Genomic DNA, 16,328 nt, shown 5'->3' on the forward strand with positions numbered 1-16,328 from the left:
AAGAGAAGGTCTGAGTGATGCAATGTGAGAAGGCCTCAATCCACCATTGCTGGATTTGAAGCTGGAAGGGGGTCATGAACCAAGGAATGCAGGGGGCCTCTGGGTGCTGGAAAAGGCAAGTGAGGGTTTCTCCTCTAGAGATTTTAGCCTGTGAGACCCATTTTGGAACTTCTGACCTCCAGAACTGTTTAATAATAAAGAATATTATTTGAATCACTAAGTTTGTGGGAATTTGCTATAGTAGCAATGGAAAACTAATGTAGCCAGTGATATATCTGTGTCGTTTTTTCACATGTCATCTTGTTTAATCCAAATGAAGTGTGCGTTTTAGCCCAATTTTATTTTTATTTTTAAACATTTTTTATTTTTAAATTTTTAAAATTTTTTAGAGGTGGGGTCTCACTATGTTGCCCAGGCTGGTCTTGAACTCCTGGGCTCAAGCAGTCTTCCTACCTCAGCCTCCCAAAGTGCTGGGATTACAGGCATGAGCCACCATGCCCACCCTAATTTTTAATTTTTATAAGTACATACTAGGTGTGTAGCCTCATTTTACAGATGAGGAAGCTGAGGTCTAGAGAAACTTGCTAATAAATGGCAGAGCAGGATTTTAACCAAGTCTGTACCTGGCTGCCGTGCTACGCTCCCGTTTGGCTGAAGCCAGCCTGCCTGCCTGCCTGCCTGCCTCTGGACCACCCTTGAGTAGCAGGTCCTTCCTGAGACCTCAGGGAGAGCTTTCTTCCTGGTGGGATTCGGCATTCCCTTAGGGGCAGAGAGTGAGAGACGGTGTCAAAAAGAGGTCCTTTATCATCTAAGGGAGAGTTGGGAATGTTTGAAGAGTGAGGCAGGGGGTCCTAAGACACCAGTTAAGGAGAATGGAAAACGTGTTCCTAAGACCCAGGACTGTGGCCCCATGGAGACCCACGGTGGGGCTCTAATCGTCACGGTTCATGCTGGGGTTCCCACTCATAATCCCACATGGCCAGATGGCACCCTGCTTGGGGAGAGGGATACTCTTGGACCCTCCAAGATTAGGAGGTGAGGGGAATATCTTCCTGAAATGCCCTGTTTGGTGGCCCAAGGCACTCATGGCATTTCTAACTATAGCTGGTCTTCAGCCAGCCAAGCCCACAGTGGGAGGAAATAATCCAAATCCAGGAGCTACCACCAGCTGTGGGCATGGGGAGCCATTGACTTGGGAGTCTGGGGTTTGCTTCCTGGCACCCCAGTACCTCTGGGGGTGCTCTGCCTTTGAGCTACATGAGGCTCACCTTGGGCCTCTCCATTCGGGGGGCCATTGCAGCAGGGAAAGGGTGCCAGAGAGAGCGTGTCAGGTTAACTGTGACCCTCTGTCTTTGCAGTCCTGAGAAACATCTTTGTCCTCACCTGCATCATCATCGTCTGTTCCCTGCTCTTCCCTGTCCTGTGGCACCTCTGGATTTATGCAGGAAGTGCCAACTCTAATTTCTTTTATGCCATCACACTGACCTTCAACGTTGGGCAGGTAAGAGGGACAGCATGGGGGTCAGCTTGGGGACAGGAATTCATTTTGCAGCCTCAAGCATTCAGCCATGGCCTTGGATTCTGCATACTGGGGGTGTAGACGTGAAGGAGGGACAGTTACTCCCCTCAAGCAGCTCCCAGTCAGAGAGGACAGGGAAGTAAGAGCAGTGTAAGGCTGAACCTGGCAGATATATATTGGGCACCACACTGAGCCATAGCCACGCTGAATTCTCAGCAAGCCTAGGAGACAGGGCATGTTATCCATACTTTACAAATGAGGGACAGAGGCTTGCAGAGGTCGTCTCTTGTCGAAGGTCATTAGAGGAGCCAAGAACAAAATTCACATAAGGCTTGATTTCTGAGGCACCCCTTTCTATAATGGTGCCTGTGGTTCCAGCACCCGTAGGGAGTAGACAGAGTGAGGGGGAGAGGGCAAGGCAAGAGGAGGAGAGGCTCTGCGGACTTTTGGGACAGCAGGAACAAAGGCAGGCAGAGGAGAAAGGGGCTGGTCTGGCTGTTGGGGAGTTGAGCATAAATTGTGTGGCTGGGAGCAGCGGAGAGGAGGCTGCGGTCACAGGCTGAGGAGTACCAGCAAGGAGCTCAGCCTTCCCCTGAGCTGGGAAGCCTGTCCCTCTGTTCCACAGAGCAGGATTCTCAATCAGAATCCTCAGAGGGAGCTTGTTAAAAATGCAGATTCCCTGTTAATGGCTTTAAACTCTGCAATTATGTTGCAACCATCCCAAGTACATGGCTCTGTTTTAAAAAGCCAGGTCCTCTGATCCCACTCCCAGAAGTGTTGATTCAATGTGGAATACAGGGTCAGGAATTTATATTTTTAATAAGCTCTTCCAGAGGTTCTGTGGCAGCGGGTCTCTAGCAAACTCTAGGTAGACTCACCCACCCTTCTTGGAAGTTCCCTCCTCCACGTGCTGCCTTCTCTCAGGTCAGGCTCTGACCTCGTAGTGGAAGTCTCATGAGAATCACTTGTACCATTTACCATTTCAATTGCCATTGGCACAGCCAGGCATTTCCTATGTGTAATAGCCTGGATGGGAAGCAGGCTGGCTGGAAAGACTAATGATGCCAGTGAATAATCCCCAGGGTAATTCTTGCCTCCAAGGTTAGCTGCAGGAAAAGAAAGGAGTTAGGGCTTTTTCAGTGAGTGACGGGACTGGTGTTTCCTGCATGGACATTTCTGGAGGATTAATGTCCAGCCCAGCCAGTTGTCTTGGTTTGTGAGCAGAAGAAAGAGAGATAGAGGGCCCTGTAGCCTGGGTGGGGCCCAGCCGGAGGGCCTGTTCTGCCTCTCACACTGTAGTTAGGGATGGTGGATGCGCAGCCCCTCTTACTTCTGACCCACGCAGGCAGAACTCTGCAGGGCTCAACTGCATATCCTGAAGGAATCCAGAAGGTTGCCCTGGCTCTCCTGCCTTTCTGGAATCTCCTTCCTTTTCCTTACCTCCCAGTGGTAGCTGGCATGGGTGGGCATTGGACCTGCCCTGGGCCTCTAGGGAGGTTGGCAAGCTCCACAGAAATAGTCCACAGCCTATTGTCCTGTCATGAGTCTTAGTCTTAAGTTTGGGTCTGGAAATACAGTTGCAGTGATTATGAAGCATCCGTGGAACTTGCCAGATAACAGCTTTCTTCTCTGTGGCTGCCTTTCTGAGAGAAGGGACTCTAAAGCAGCACAGGGGGCTGTCTGCAAGTGGTCAGGTGCCATTGAAGGCAGGAGAAACTGAATTATTGGAAAGAGGGATTGGGGTTAGGGATGGAAACCAAAGGCAGGTGGATCAAGTGTGTTCATAGCTGAGAGAAACCAGCTGGACTCTTGGCATGATCTCTTACCTTTTTTTTTCTTAATCTCTTTTTAAAATGTATTTTAAATCATCAAGTAATACATGAATTCATTATTGCTGGGAGAAAGAAGTCAAACAAAATAGAAGAATATGGAATGGGCTGAGTGTGGTGGCTCATGCATGTAATCCCAGCTCTTTGAGAGACCAAGGTAGAAGGATTACTTGAGGCTAGGAGTTCAAGAACAGCCTGGGCAACATAGCAAGACCCCATCTCTACCAAAAAAAAAAAAAAAAAAAAAGACTATGGAATGAAAAGAAAAGAAAAGATCTGCCTGAGCCCCCATCATTTTCTACCCCTCTGCAGACGTGGCCACTGGGATCAGTTTGGTATGTGTCTTTGCAGACTTTCCTCTGTGCATTTATAGACAGCTATAGACACAGATACATAAAGAGAGTTTTTTGTTTGTTTGTTTATATAGGTAAATGGCATTCTCCTTTAAATAGCATTCTTTGGCTTGCTGTTTTTCACTTAATGATTTTGTCTTGAGATAATTTTTTAATGGCTCTGTAATATGCAGTGGTTTGGACTAGGTACAGCCGTGCTGATGGGCATTGAGGTTGCCCTTGGTTATTTTGGCACTTTATATATTTATTTTTTGAGATAGAGTCTCACTCTGTCACCCAGGATAGAGTGCAATGGTGTGATCTCGGCTCACTGCAACCTCCACCTCCTGGGTTCAAGCAATTCTCTCACCTCAGCCTCCTGAGTAGCCAGGATTATAGGCGTGCGCTACCATGCCCGCCTAATTTTTGTATTTTTGGTAGAGAGTAGAGATGGGGTTTCACCACATTAGCTAGGCTGGTCTTGAACTCCTGACCTCAAGTGATTTGCCTGCCTCGACCTCCCAAAGTGGTGGGATTACAGGTGTGAGCCACTGCGCCCGGCCTATTTTGTCACTTTAAATGTAAGAGCCTTGCAGTCGGGCGTGGTGGCTCGTGTAATCCCAGCACTTTGGGAGGCTGAGATGGGAGGATCACTTGAGGTCAGGAGTTCCAGACCAGCCTGGTCAATAGTAATAAATAATAAAAATAATAATTAGTAAATAAAAAAATAATAATAAATAGTAAATAATAAACGGAAGAGCCTTGCATATCCCTCCACATATTCTTGTACACACATGCTGGTGTTTTATAGAGTAGACTCCAAGTGGTGGGATTTGCTGGGTCAGGGGGCATATACATTTTACGCCTTTGGCAGGTATTTCCAAGTTGCCCTTCTGGCAGGCCACACCAACCTACAGGCCTCCCAGCAGGGGGTCCAAGTACTTCCTGGGGCTGCTGGCTTTGGACTTTGTTGCTGCTGCTGCCAGGTCACTAACAGGGTGCGTCAGATGGGGCCACTTGCTCACTGAGGCAGTCACTCGAGGCATATCCTTGTCCCACAGCACTGACTGAGGTAAGAGAGCCCCTCTTCATGAAAGTTATGCCACCCTTGCCTTTGGACCTGTTGGAAGCCTCAGAGTGCAAAATGAGGCATTTCAAATTTTACTAAGAGTTAAGTGTCACCTCCTCATAGAGACCTTCCATGAGGTCCCCTTGTCCCACTGTCTTTTTCTCAGCCTTGCATGTCCTGCGCAGCCCAAGCTCAGCCCCTGCTTCTGTGTCTTTCATGGAGATGTATGGCATTTGGGGACATATTCTCAGTTCCATATCCTGCTGTGAGCTAGGAAGGTGCCTGGTATTCACCTGCCTCATTTTCTCCTCCTTGGGCAATACAGAGCAGAGCTCTCCTAGGAACCAGATGAATACAGATTTCAAGGAAGTATCTAGAACCTTGATATCATTGCTGAAATCAAGAGCTGAATATAGAGAACATCTTGGCTTATAGATTGTTTTTTAAATCCTACTCTGTTTGAGTTGTTCAGTGCCATACCCTATTACAGAACAAATTATGTGTGGATTATTAGTTATACCGGCAGGTAAACCAGTGACTAAGGCCCCATCCTTTACCCTGGGAGCTATTTATTTTTCTGCCTGTGGCATGGTTCATTTGCTAATTGTGGTTGTTCCTCAGAGTCAGTAACAGGAAATGACAACAGTAAACCATCCATGGTTGGGGGTGCGCCTGAGTGTGAGAGAACGAAGGAGGGATTGAGACCAGTGGATTGCTCGAGGGCCTCCCCCACTTTCTCAAGTGATTTAACTTCTCTAGGTTGCAGTTTCCTTATCTCAAAAACTAGGATGATGACCCACAGCTTCCAGGGTGTTGAGAGGATTGGACGTAACTTGTGGGTCCTGTTGCCATTACTCATGTGTGTTGACATGGGAAATAGCAAGAGCAACATGCTCTTCAAATACCCAGAGCAGATTCCTGGAGAAACAGTCCATGAATCAAAGGAAGCAGTTTTTTTTTTTTTTCAACTCTTTTATTTTGTGAGTCAGTGACCAGCAGATGGAAAATATTAATCAAGGATTACATATAAACAAAAAGGAACTTGTTTAAGTTTAGCTTTTTTAAAAGAGTAGGGCAAAGTGTCACACTCACCTTCATTCTGTTTAAAAACAGAGAACATAAGAAAATCTTTTCCTAAAATTATAATTAATAGTGGCTCACGCGGCTGGGCTCAGTGGCTCACACCTGTAATCCCAGCACTTTGGGATCATGAGGTCAGGAGATTAAGACCATCCTGGCTAACATGGTGAAACCCCATCTCTACTAAAAATACAAAAATTAGCTGGGTGTGGTGGCATGCGCCTGTAGTCCCAGCTATTCGGGAGGCTGAGGTAGGAGAATCGCTTGAACCCTGAAGGTGGAGGTTGCAGTAAGCTGAGATCGTGCCACTGCACTCCAGCCTGGGCGACAGAGCGAGACTCTGTCTCAAAAAAAAAAAAAAATTAAAATAAATAACAGTGGCTTATGTTTCAGGAGAGCTTACTAGGGGCTGGCCCCACGTGATCCCTGTAATCTTCTGATCACGTGCTCAGATGGCCTTCTGAACCATTCTGTGTGCATTTACATAAACTCATAGGCCCATGGAGAGAGAGGCTTATTTGTGTGTGGGTATGTGTGTTTTATTATTGACATAATGATGAAAGTAGGACTTTTTTCCCTCTTAGTAAAATGTCTTGGTGATCTTTCCTTGCTCATATGTGAGAGAGGAACCTCCTTTTTATTTGAGTCCTGCATATGTGAAGTCACCACACTTTACGTAACTACTCTACCGACAGCCCTTTGCATTGTTTTCCTTTTTTTCTTTAGTTATAAGGAATTTACTCTTCATAACAGCCCTTTGAAGGAAGTACTGTTATTAACTCATGATACAAATGAGGAAACTGAGGCTTGGAAGGGTTAGAGACTTACCCAAACTCACTAAGCTGTGAAGGGGTATATTTATCCACAGTCTTGTTTGTCACATCCTCTTAGTAGACTGTGGGTTCCATTAGGATGAGCCCTGGGTCTGTCTTCTTCATGACTGTATCCCCAGCACCAAGAAGAATATTCAATGACTACTTATTGATGACAAATTGAATGAGCTGGCATCAGAAACCACATTTTATGACCAATGCTCTAACACAGTTCTGTACACCCTAACCTCCCCGTGCCAATCCCTGTTTTGGTCTGATTTGGGCCTGTGGCTGGTCTACTGGATTCCTAGGGGGTCAGAGCCAGAGCCCCCTTACCCTTGTATCCCAGTAGCTGGCCTGAGAGCCCCACTCCTGCCCTGTGTCTATATCCAAAACAGACTTCTCATCTGCCTGCCCTTCCTTTTTTAAATTTTATTTTAGTAGGCCGGTTGCAGTAGCTCATGCCTGTAATCCTAGCACTTTGGGAGGCTGAGGTGGGCAGATCACTTGAGCTTAGGAGTTCGAGACCACCCTGGGCAACATGGCAAAACCCCATCTCTACAAAAAAATACAAAAATTAACCGGGTGCAGTGGCATGCTACCTGTAATCCCAGCTACTCAGGAGGCTGAGGCAGGAGAATCACTTAAGCCCGGTAGGCGAAGGTTGCAGTGAGCCGAGATCATGCCACTACACTCCATCCTGGGTGACAGGAGTGAAAATGCTGTCTCAAAAAAAAATTTTTTTTAATTTTATTTCATTTTGTTTTCTTTTTGAGACAGGGTCTTGCTCTGTTGCCCAGGCTGGAGTGCAGTGGCACAGTCACAGCTCACTGCAGCCTCAACCTCTTAGGCTCAAGAGATCCTCCCACCTCAGCCTCCCAAGTAGCTGGAACTACAGGCACACCCCCACACCTGGCTGCTTTTAAAATTTTTGGTAGAGACAGGGTCTTGCTATGTTGTTACGAGCTCAAACTCCTGAGCTCAAGCCAAACTCCTGCCTCAGCCTCCCGAAGTGCTAGGATTACAGGTGTCAGCTGCCGCACCCGGCCAACCACCCACCCTTCCAAGCAGGATGTGGATCATCTGGAACTCTACTCAAGGCACTGCCTATTTGCCATGAAGGGCCACCCTGACCCCTCTCTGTACTGCAGACCCTCAGATACTGGGCTGGCCTTGCACTGGCCATTCTCCTTTCTGTTTTGAGTGAGGCCTGAAGCCTGAGGTCTGACACCAACCTCCTGCGGGCTGCCCCCTGCCTGGGACTCACTGTTCACTGCAATACAGATGAAACCATAATCCTGTCTCCTGGAGTTGCCTCTCAGTTGGCCTGGTGTGTCATTCTGGGAAATGGGACCTATGAGGAAATGCTTGGAGACGTGTTGGGTGGGTCATTAGTGGCTGAGTGGTGTGTAGCCCCCATTTGGGGATGGCTCGAGACCCAGTTCAGGTTTCTTCCTGCAGGTTGTGTGTGGCCTGGGCTGTGCAAGATCCCAGGTCTGTGTGTGGGAAGGCTCATTCCTCCCGACATGCGGTGCCTGTGGCCAAGCTGGAGCCCTTGTCCTCATCCTGCTGGATGTGTGTGTTTACTTTGCTTTTCCCAACTAGTGGCATTCTGTCAAGGTCATAGTTCATTCCTTTGTCCTTCCAGCACTGAGCATCCCAAGCTTGTCCTTCACAGGCCCTTCCCAGCCTCTTCTCCTCCCCCACAACCAGAGTGACAGGAAGAGCCCAGGCTACATACAGCAGGACAAAGGCCACAGAAGGCCAGGGCTCTGGAAGCCCAAACTCTATAGCGACTCCAGCCCTATCTGTCCTGGCTCGCTGGCCTCAGGCACGTCCCATAACTCCTGGGAAGCTAATTTATTTATTTGCAAATATTAATTAGGTACCTACTATTCACCAGGCACTCTGCGAGGGGTGAATGAGACAGAGGTGTGCTTCCAAGGAGCCCTCAGTCTGTGGAGAGAAAGGAAAAGACATTGGCAGGACAGGGCAGCCTGACGTGCTGGGAGCCCAGAGCTGGGCTGCTAAGGAGGCTTCCTGGGGAAGGTGGCCTCTAAGTGGGGTCCTGAAGGATGGGTAGGATCTAACTGGGTTCTATGATTTTAGGTAGCAAGACCTGGGTGGGGGTGAAGGAGGGAGAGAGAGAGAGAGAGAGGAGGAAGGAGGGAGCAAGGGAGGAACACCGTGCTGTTGGGAGCTCAGTGGAACTGGCTGTACCACTTGAGAGGGAATGAGGGCAACTCAGACAGCAGTGGTCAGACCACAGCCCTTCAAGGGCCTCTTATGCAGAGGTCCAGACTGCACCTTTGGCTTTAAGCGCTGAGGACAAATGTGATCAGATCCATGCTCTGAAAACCTCACTCTGCTGGGAAGAGCAGAGGTAAGAGGTGTGAGCCTGGCATCCAGGGCACCAGGGATGAGGCTGTTGAAATCTGGGGGAGGTGGTGGTGGCCTCAGTTTCCTCAAACTGGGAAGGTGGTTGTGAGGACTGAATGTGGGAAAAGTGCCATGTTAAGGGACAGTTACTTGTAGCCTCATCCTCAGTCTCACCTTGTTGACCTCTCAGACCCTGAAACTGAGGTCCAGAGATTTCACTTGTTACTTTGTATCTTCAGAGCTGGAGGGTGGAGCTTTCTCCTTCACCATGAACTCCTACATAATGTCCGCTCCAGCCTGTGGGTTTCCAGGTTACGCCAAAGTGCTGTCCAGCTCTACAGTCGGCCGCCAGCCTCCTCTGCCTCCCAGCTTCCTGGATCCCAGGCGGGTGGGCAGAGGCTGCTGCACTTTGCCAACTGTGATGGCCACATGCATTTCCCCCAGCGCGGGCTGGCTGTCAAGTGTCAGTGTCCCCAACAGCAACAGGAGACCTGGGGAACCAGTACATGCCTGGGTGATAGCACCTGCTTCTCTAGGAATCTGCAGCCCTGGTGATGGCCAAGGCTGCTGTCCTGAGCCCAGCAGTTTCAAGACACACTGTATTAACAACCTCTACTGGCTTTTCACAAAAAAAGTCAATCTCTTTCTCTCTCCACTGAGTGACAGAGCTGTGAACTGGGGAGAGCAGCCTCCGCAGGGTGTAAAGGTACCTGAGGTGTCAGCACAGGCCTGGCATGGAGCAGGACTCAGTTCTGAGCAGGACTCAGTTCATGTGGGTGCAGACCCTAGGGGGTTGTGGAAGAACTCAGAGTTGGGCCTCTGACAGGCAGGACTGGCCCCTAACTCTTCACTTCCTACCATGTGACCTTTTGCAGGGCCCATAACCCCTGAGCTTCCCTTCTCTAAGTGGGCATTGTCAGCCCTACCGTGGGGTGTTGGAAAGGGACAATATTGGGTTTTTTTTTTTTTTTTTGAGGTGGAGTCTTGCTCTGTCACCCAGGCTGGAGTGCTGCGGTAGCGCGACCTCTGCTCACTGCAAGCTCCGCCTCCCGGGTTGACGCCATTCTCCTGTCTCAGCCTCCTGAGTAGCTGGGACTACAGGCACTCGCCACCACGCCCGGCTAATTTTTTTTTTGTATTTTTAGTAGAGACAAGGTTTCACCGTGTTAGCCAGGATGGTCTCGATCTCCTGACCTTGTGATCCACCCATCTCGGCCTCCCAAGGTGCTGGGATTACAGGCGTGAGCCACCGCGCCCGGCCTAATATTGTTTTTTTGTTAAAGGGCCTGGCCCAGGGCAGACACTCAGAAGATGTTCATTTCCCTGTCTCTCCATCCTGCCCTGCACTGGAGCATGTTCTGAGGGTTTCATTCTACTTCTGATTCATCCTGTCTGTCCCTGGTCACCCCTTTATCAGCTAGCTGCCCCATGAGCTCTTCATCATGGTCCCAGGGGAAGGCGGCCCTGGAGCCCTCATGGCTGCCATAGAGAGGAATGTGGACCGAGCCGTCCCTGGGGGCAGCGCTGAGAGGATAGAGACCAGCAAACAACTGAGAGAGAGCTGGCCCTGTGCCAGGCCTGGGGCCATAGAACTGGAGCAAATGCAGCCCCATTTGGTTGGGAGGCCAGTGGGCAGTGGCTTCACTTCAGGGTCCATGTAACAATGTAGGGTTAGAGAAGACTCCTGGCAGGAGATGAGCCTCTGAGGGATAGGTGGGAGCTGCAGCGCTGCTGGGCAGGGCAGGGGGAGCCAGGGAACTTCTGAGCAGGGGAGCGTGCGTGTATGTGTGTGTATCTGTGTGTGTGTGAGTGCAGTGCGAGCGTGTGTGAGCAGTGAGAGCGTGCATGTGTGTGCATCTGTGTGTGCAAGCATGTGTGTCTAAGCATTGCAAGCTTGCATGTGTGTGTGCACCTGTGTGCGTGTATGTGTGTGTACCTGTGAGTGGTGTGAGCAGTGCGAGCGTGTGTGTGCACCTGTGTGTGTGCGAGCATGTGTCTAAGCATTGCAAGCATGCGTGTATGTGTGTACCTGTGTGTATGTGTGTGCACCTGTGAGTGCAGTGCGAGCCTGTGTGAGCAGCACAAGTGTGCATGTATGTGTGTGCACCTGTGTGTGTGAGCATGTGTGAGCAGTGTGAGCGTGTGCACCTGTGTGTGAGCATGTGTGAGCAATGTGAGTGTGCATGTATGTGTGTGCACCTGTGTGTGTGTGTGTGTCCAGAGAGGATGAGGGGGCCTCCCAGCAGGAGGTGGCTGCGGGAGGAGAAGAGGGCAAGTCTGAGAAGGGGATTGGCAAGGCAGTATTTCAGCCACATTGGGTGGGATCCAGAGACCTGAGGACACAGAGGGACCGACATGTTCTGGGGTCCTAACTGGCACAAAGACTAGAGGAGCCCGGCCGGGCGCTGTGGCTCATGCCTGTAATCCCAGCACTGGGAGGCTGAGGTGGGCGGATCATGAGGTCAGATCGAGACCATCCTGGCTAACATAGTGAAACCCCGTCTCTACTAAAAAAACAAAAAAAGAAAAAACTAGCCGGGCGTGGTGGCGCACGCCTGTAGTCCCAGCTTCTCGGGAGGCTGAGGCAGGAGAATCACTTGAACCGCGGAGGCTGCAGTGAGCTGAGATCACACCATTGCACTCCAGCCTGGGTGACAGAGCGAGACTTCGTCTCAAAAAAAAAAAAACCAGAGGAGCCCAGCATTGTTGGTAACAAGCTAGAGCCTCTTACTGTCATTTTCCAGATGAGGAAAATGCAGCCCAGGGGACAGGAAGAGACTTAACATCACACAGCCACTGACTTGCCCATGCAAATTCCACAGCCCCTTGCCCAACTTGCCCCTGTCCAGACTGGGCAAAGGGGCTCTGGGTCTGCAGCTGCTGTGTTGGCTGCATCCTAGGGTCTCTGGGAAATCCCTGCTGTCCTCACGGCCCAAATGGAAAGCCCCAAGGTCAGAAGAGGTTGTCCCGGCTACAGGCTTCCCTCTGAAAGGGCCAGGCCTCTTGGCCAGCCTGGTGTCCTCTCCCTGGGGGCAGGGTGCCCACTCAGGACTGATGACGCCCAGGGCTGTGTGCCCAAGCTGCTCACAGGGCTCTTCTTGCCACCCCCTTTATCCTCCAGATTTCCACACACACAGCAGAGTTGACAGCTTTAGCACTGGACACCCATATCCATACCCACCAGCGGGAGTCCACCATTCACATCTTCCTGTACTTTTTCCATCATCCCTCAGTCCATCTTACTTTTTTAGTGTATTTCAAATTGAAATGCAGACATCAGTACATTTCCTGCTAAATATTTCAGCATGTGTATCATTTTCTTATGTAAAATTTATTATACAAGGAAAAATGCAAATCTTATGTGTACATTTGCCAAAGCTCTCTTTCACTCAGCAAAATATTTTGAGTTTGTTACATAAACAATAGGTCATTGCTGTTAATTTTTTTCCTGTTTTAAGAGCTGGAGTTTTGCTCCATTACCCAGGTCGACCTCCTGGGCTTAAGGGATCCCCTTGCCTCAGCTTCCTGAGTAGCTGGAATTACAGGCACAAGCCACCATTCCCAGCTAGTTCATTTATTTTTTAAATAAACTTTTTATTTTAGAATCACTTTAGATTTATAGAAAAGTTGCAGAGATAGAACAGAGTTCCTGTAAGCCCCCACCTAGTTGCCTCAGTTGTTAACATTTTATATGTTACCATGATGTGTTTGTCAAAACTAAGACACTCACCCTGATACATTACTATTAGTCCAAAACACTAGAATGGATTTGGAATTCCTGTTTTTCCAGTCACATCCGCTTTCTCTACCAGGACCCCATCGAAAGGTCCACGTTACATTTAAGGTCACATCTCCCCAGTGTCTTCTGCTTTTCTTCTTAGTCTTTCCTGACTTCTCATGACCTTGACAGTTGAGGAGCACTGGCCAGGTATCTTGTAGAATGTCACCCAATTTAGGTTTGTCCCCCAGCTTAGGTTTGTCTGATGCTTTTCTTAGGATTATCCTGGGGTTGTGGGTTTTTAGAAAGAATACCCCAGGTGAAGTGCCCTTCTCATCACATCTATTGGGGGGTACATGCTAGCCACGTGATTTCAAGCTGATGTTAACCTCCACCACGTGGTTAAGATAGTGTTGGCCAGGTCTCTCCACTGTAAAGTTACTCTTTTCCCTTTCCCTGCTCCTCAGGAGGAAGTGAGTAACCAAGTCTAGACCACCCTAGGCTTAGGGGATGCAGAGTGGACAAGAATTAAGCTCCTTCTATGGGAGAGGGCTATAACTACCTACATTGTTTGGAATTCTTCTGGGAGGAAGATTTATCTCCCCCCCATTGATGTATTGATTCATTGGTTTATTGGCTGATTTGTTTTAATTGAAGTTTTATTTTTTATTATTTTTTTTTTGAGATGCGGTTTCGCTCTTGTTGCCCAGGCTGGAGTGCAATGGCGCATTTCCACCTCCCGGGTTCAAACAATTCTCCTGCCTCAGCCTCCCGAGTAGCTGGGATTACAGGCATGTGCCACCATGCCTGGCTAATTTTGTATTTTTCGTAGAGACGGGGTTTCTCCATGTTGGTCAGGCTGGTCTCGAACTCCCAACCTCAGGTGATCCGCCTGCCTCGGCCTCCCAAAGTGCTGGGATTACAGGCGTGAGCCACCGCCCCTGGCCGAAGTTTTATTTTTATCAATGGAATACATGTATGTAGTTTGCAAAGTTAAGGCTTATAGGGGAAAAGAATAGCTACCTAAAGTCTTACTGTTATTTCTGCTGGTACTTCTAAATAACATGCTTACTCTTCTATGTGTACTTTTTTCCGTTTTATATTAGGTTGGATCATATGAAATTGCCAGTATTCAACCATTTTTTTTATCTGCAAAACTAGCAATTTCATATGGTACAACCTAATAACCTAATCTTTTTCTTCCTACTTCTTGTCCAGATGATTATTATGTGACATGGAGTTGCTTCATTTTGATTGTTGTGGATTGTGACTGCACCTGCCCCTCAGCTGACCTGGTTCAGGGATCAGCCTCTGAGCTCAGCCCCTGCTTTGGGCTCCTCCTGCCCAGATGGCATCTCGGGCCTGGGTGAGAAAGGGCTGCAGGGTATGAGGTCAGCCTTTGCTGTGATTGCTGCCCCCCAGTGGGCCAGCCTGGAGCTCCCAGCTGGGCAGCTGGGGGCAGGGCCTCAGGGGCTGCCTGAGCTCTGTCTGCTTTGCTGACACTGTGACCAATCTCGTGCTCATCAGTGATCTGGGCCCCAGGTGGACCACCTTTCTGGGTCCATGGCCATTAGTCCAGTGCACCAGGTGTAGCCTTAGGCCAACCATCGAACCCTTTGAGTCTCAGTTTCCCCATCTGTTTAAGATGAGGATTGTTCAACCTTCCAGATGGGCTTCTGTGGTGATAGAATGGCAGGTACTTGTCCTGAGGCCATCAGAGCTGCTGGTGACAGGACACCTTCCTGAACTCCAGGCGCCTCTGAGCTCTCCTTAGCTGCTGTTCTGTTACCTTCAGGTGCGTGAGAAGCTGCCCAAGACCAGGGTCTGGAGGTCTAGATCCCAGGCTTAGCTCAACCTGTCTTGCCCCAAGTGCTTTGTGCCTCAGTCTCCCCATCTGTGCCAGGTGGTTGGTGCCAATCCTCTGAGGCTGGGCCCTGCCCAACCTGTTCCAGGGACCAATGGTCTTGGGAAGCTTGGGCTGACTGGGATTGCAGACTCCGGGTCTGGTGTATAGGGCCCTGGGCAAATCCCTGTTCCTTTCTGGGCCTCCTTGAAGAGACAGTGGGCTGAGCTTCTAGGCCCCCTTTGATTCTTCTGTGTGTGGCCCAGAATGGGACAGACAGACCGAGCTGGGCACAGAAATACCATAGTGACAGAACCATTCGAAGACCCTGCCCTGATGGAGGCCCTGGGCCAGGGGAGGAGGCATAGTCAGGCTGTCAGCTGAATGGAAAATTACTCTTTCTATGAGTCTGTTATCGAGTAGAGATTAGTGGGGCCAAGACCTAATCTGGGGGGGCAAGTGATCCTTCCTGAGCCCTGAAGAGTAAGCAGCTGTCGACTAGATGAATGGGGAGAGAACATTCCAGGCAGAGGAAACAGTAAAGATCCTGCAGTGGGGTGAGGTGGAGCCGGGAGAGGGCGGGCAGGGACCCTAGCAAGGTCTCAGAGCACGAGGGAGTTCTAGCTTTGCCCTAAGGCATGGGAAGCCTTTGGAGGATTTGAAGGCTGGAAGTAACACCATCAGATGTAGGTTTTGAAAAGCTCCCTCTGGCTGCCAGGGAGAATGGGGTGGGCACGGGTTTGAGAGCAGGGAGTCCAAGGACCAAGCTTTGCTGTTGTTTAGGAGATGACACTGGCTCTGTCCAGAGTAGTGATTGTGGGGATGGATCGAAAGGGTGGATTTGAGTTTAGGGGTAATTGACAGGTCATGGTGGCTCAATGTATGAGAGAAGTGTCAGGGCAATTTTGTGGCCTGGGCACCTGGCTGGAAGATGGGGGCATGGATGCCCAGTGGGAGAAGTGTATTTGACAGAGGGAAGGTGAGGAGTTTGATGTGGACTTGGCTGGGATGGAAGTGGCTGTGGGAGGATGGGGCAGAGGCCTCTGATTGCACAGGCACCAGGCTGGCATTCGAGGCCAGAGCCTGGGATGGAGGTGTAGACCATGGGTGAGGGCAGGGGGAGTCCAGGCAGCTTCTGAGAAGCCAGACCTTGCAGGGTCAAGTATGGGCCCTGAGCAGGGCCTCTCCAGTGATTGTGATCCAGAGCCAGGCACGGGCGCTCCTGTCTTCCAACACCTGCCACAGTTTAGGGATCCTGGGTTCAGGGGGAGGTACCCAGCAGCACCTCACACCCTCTCTCTCTCTCCCCCCAGATCCTGCTCATCTCTGATTACTTCTATGCCTTCCTGCGGCGGGAGTACTACCTCACACATGGCCTCTACTTGACCGCCAAGGATGGCACAGAGGCCATGCTCGTGCTCAAGTAGGCCTGGGCTGGCACAGGGCTGCGTGGACCTCAGGGGGCTGAGGGGCCAGAAGCTGGGCCAAGCCCTCCAGCCAGAGTTGCCAGCAGGCGAGTGCTTGGGCAGAAGAGGTTCGAGTCCAGGGTCACAAGTCTCTGGTACCAAAAGGGACCCATAGCTGACAGCAAGACCTATGGGGAACTGGGAGCTCCCCAACTTGGACCCCCACTTCGTGGTTCTGCACACCAAGGAGCCCCCTCCCAGACAGGAAGGAGAAGAGGCAGGTGAGCAGGGCTTGTTAGATTGTGGCTACTTAATAAATGTTTTTTTGTTATGAAGTCTAC

At 50.0% G+C, this 16,328-nt stretch overlaps 1 protein-coding gene across 3 annotated transcripts in view; it reads left to right on the forward strand.

Annotated features, from left to right (window-relative positions):
* Positions 1-16,327, forward strand: part of PIGU (phosphatidylinositol glycan anchor biosynthesis class U) — a 116,625-nt gene extending 100,298 nt beyond the window's left edge. For all 3 annotated transcript variants that reach the window (XM_055265929.2, XM_063633779.1, XM_063633778.1), the window contains 2 exons: positions 1,359-1,501; positions 15,895-16,327. In XM_055265929.2, coding sequence (XP_055121904.2) covers positions 1,359-1,501; positions 15,895-16,008 — 257 coding nt within the window. In that variant the 3' untranslated portion in view covers positions 16,009-16,327. The remainder of the gene's footprint in view (positions 1-1,358; positions 1,502-15,894) is intronic.
* Position 16,328: the final 1 nt, after the last annotated feature.

Source organism: Symphalangus syndactylus, chromosome 24 (genome assembly GCF_028878055.3).
Source record: "Symphalangus syndactylus isolate Jambi chromosome 24, NHGRI_mSymSyn1-v2.1_pri, whole genome shotgun sequence".
Lineage (NCBI taxonomy): Eukaryota > Metazoa > Chordata > Mammalia > Primates > Hylobatidae > Symphalangus > Symphalangus syndactylus.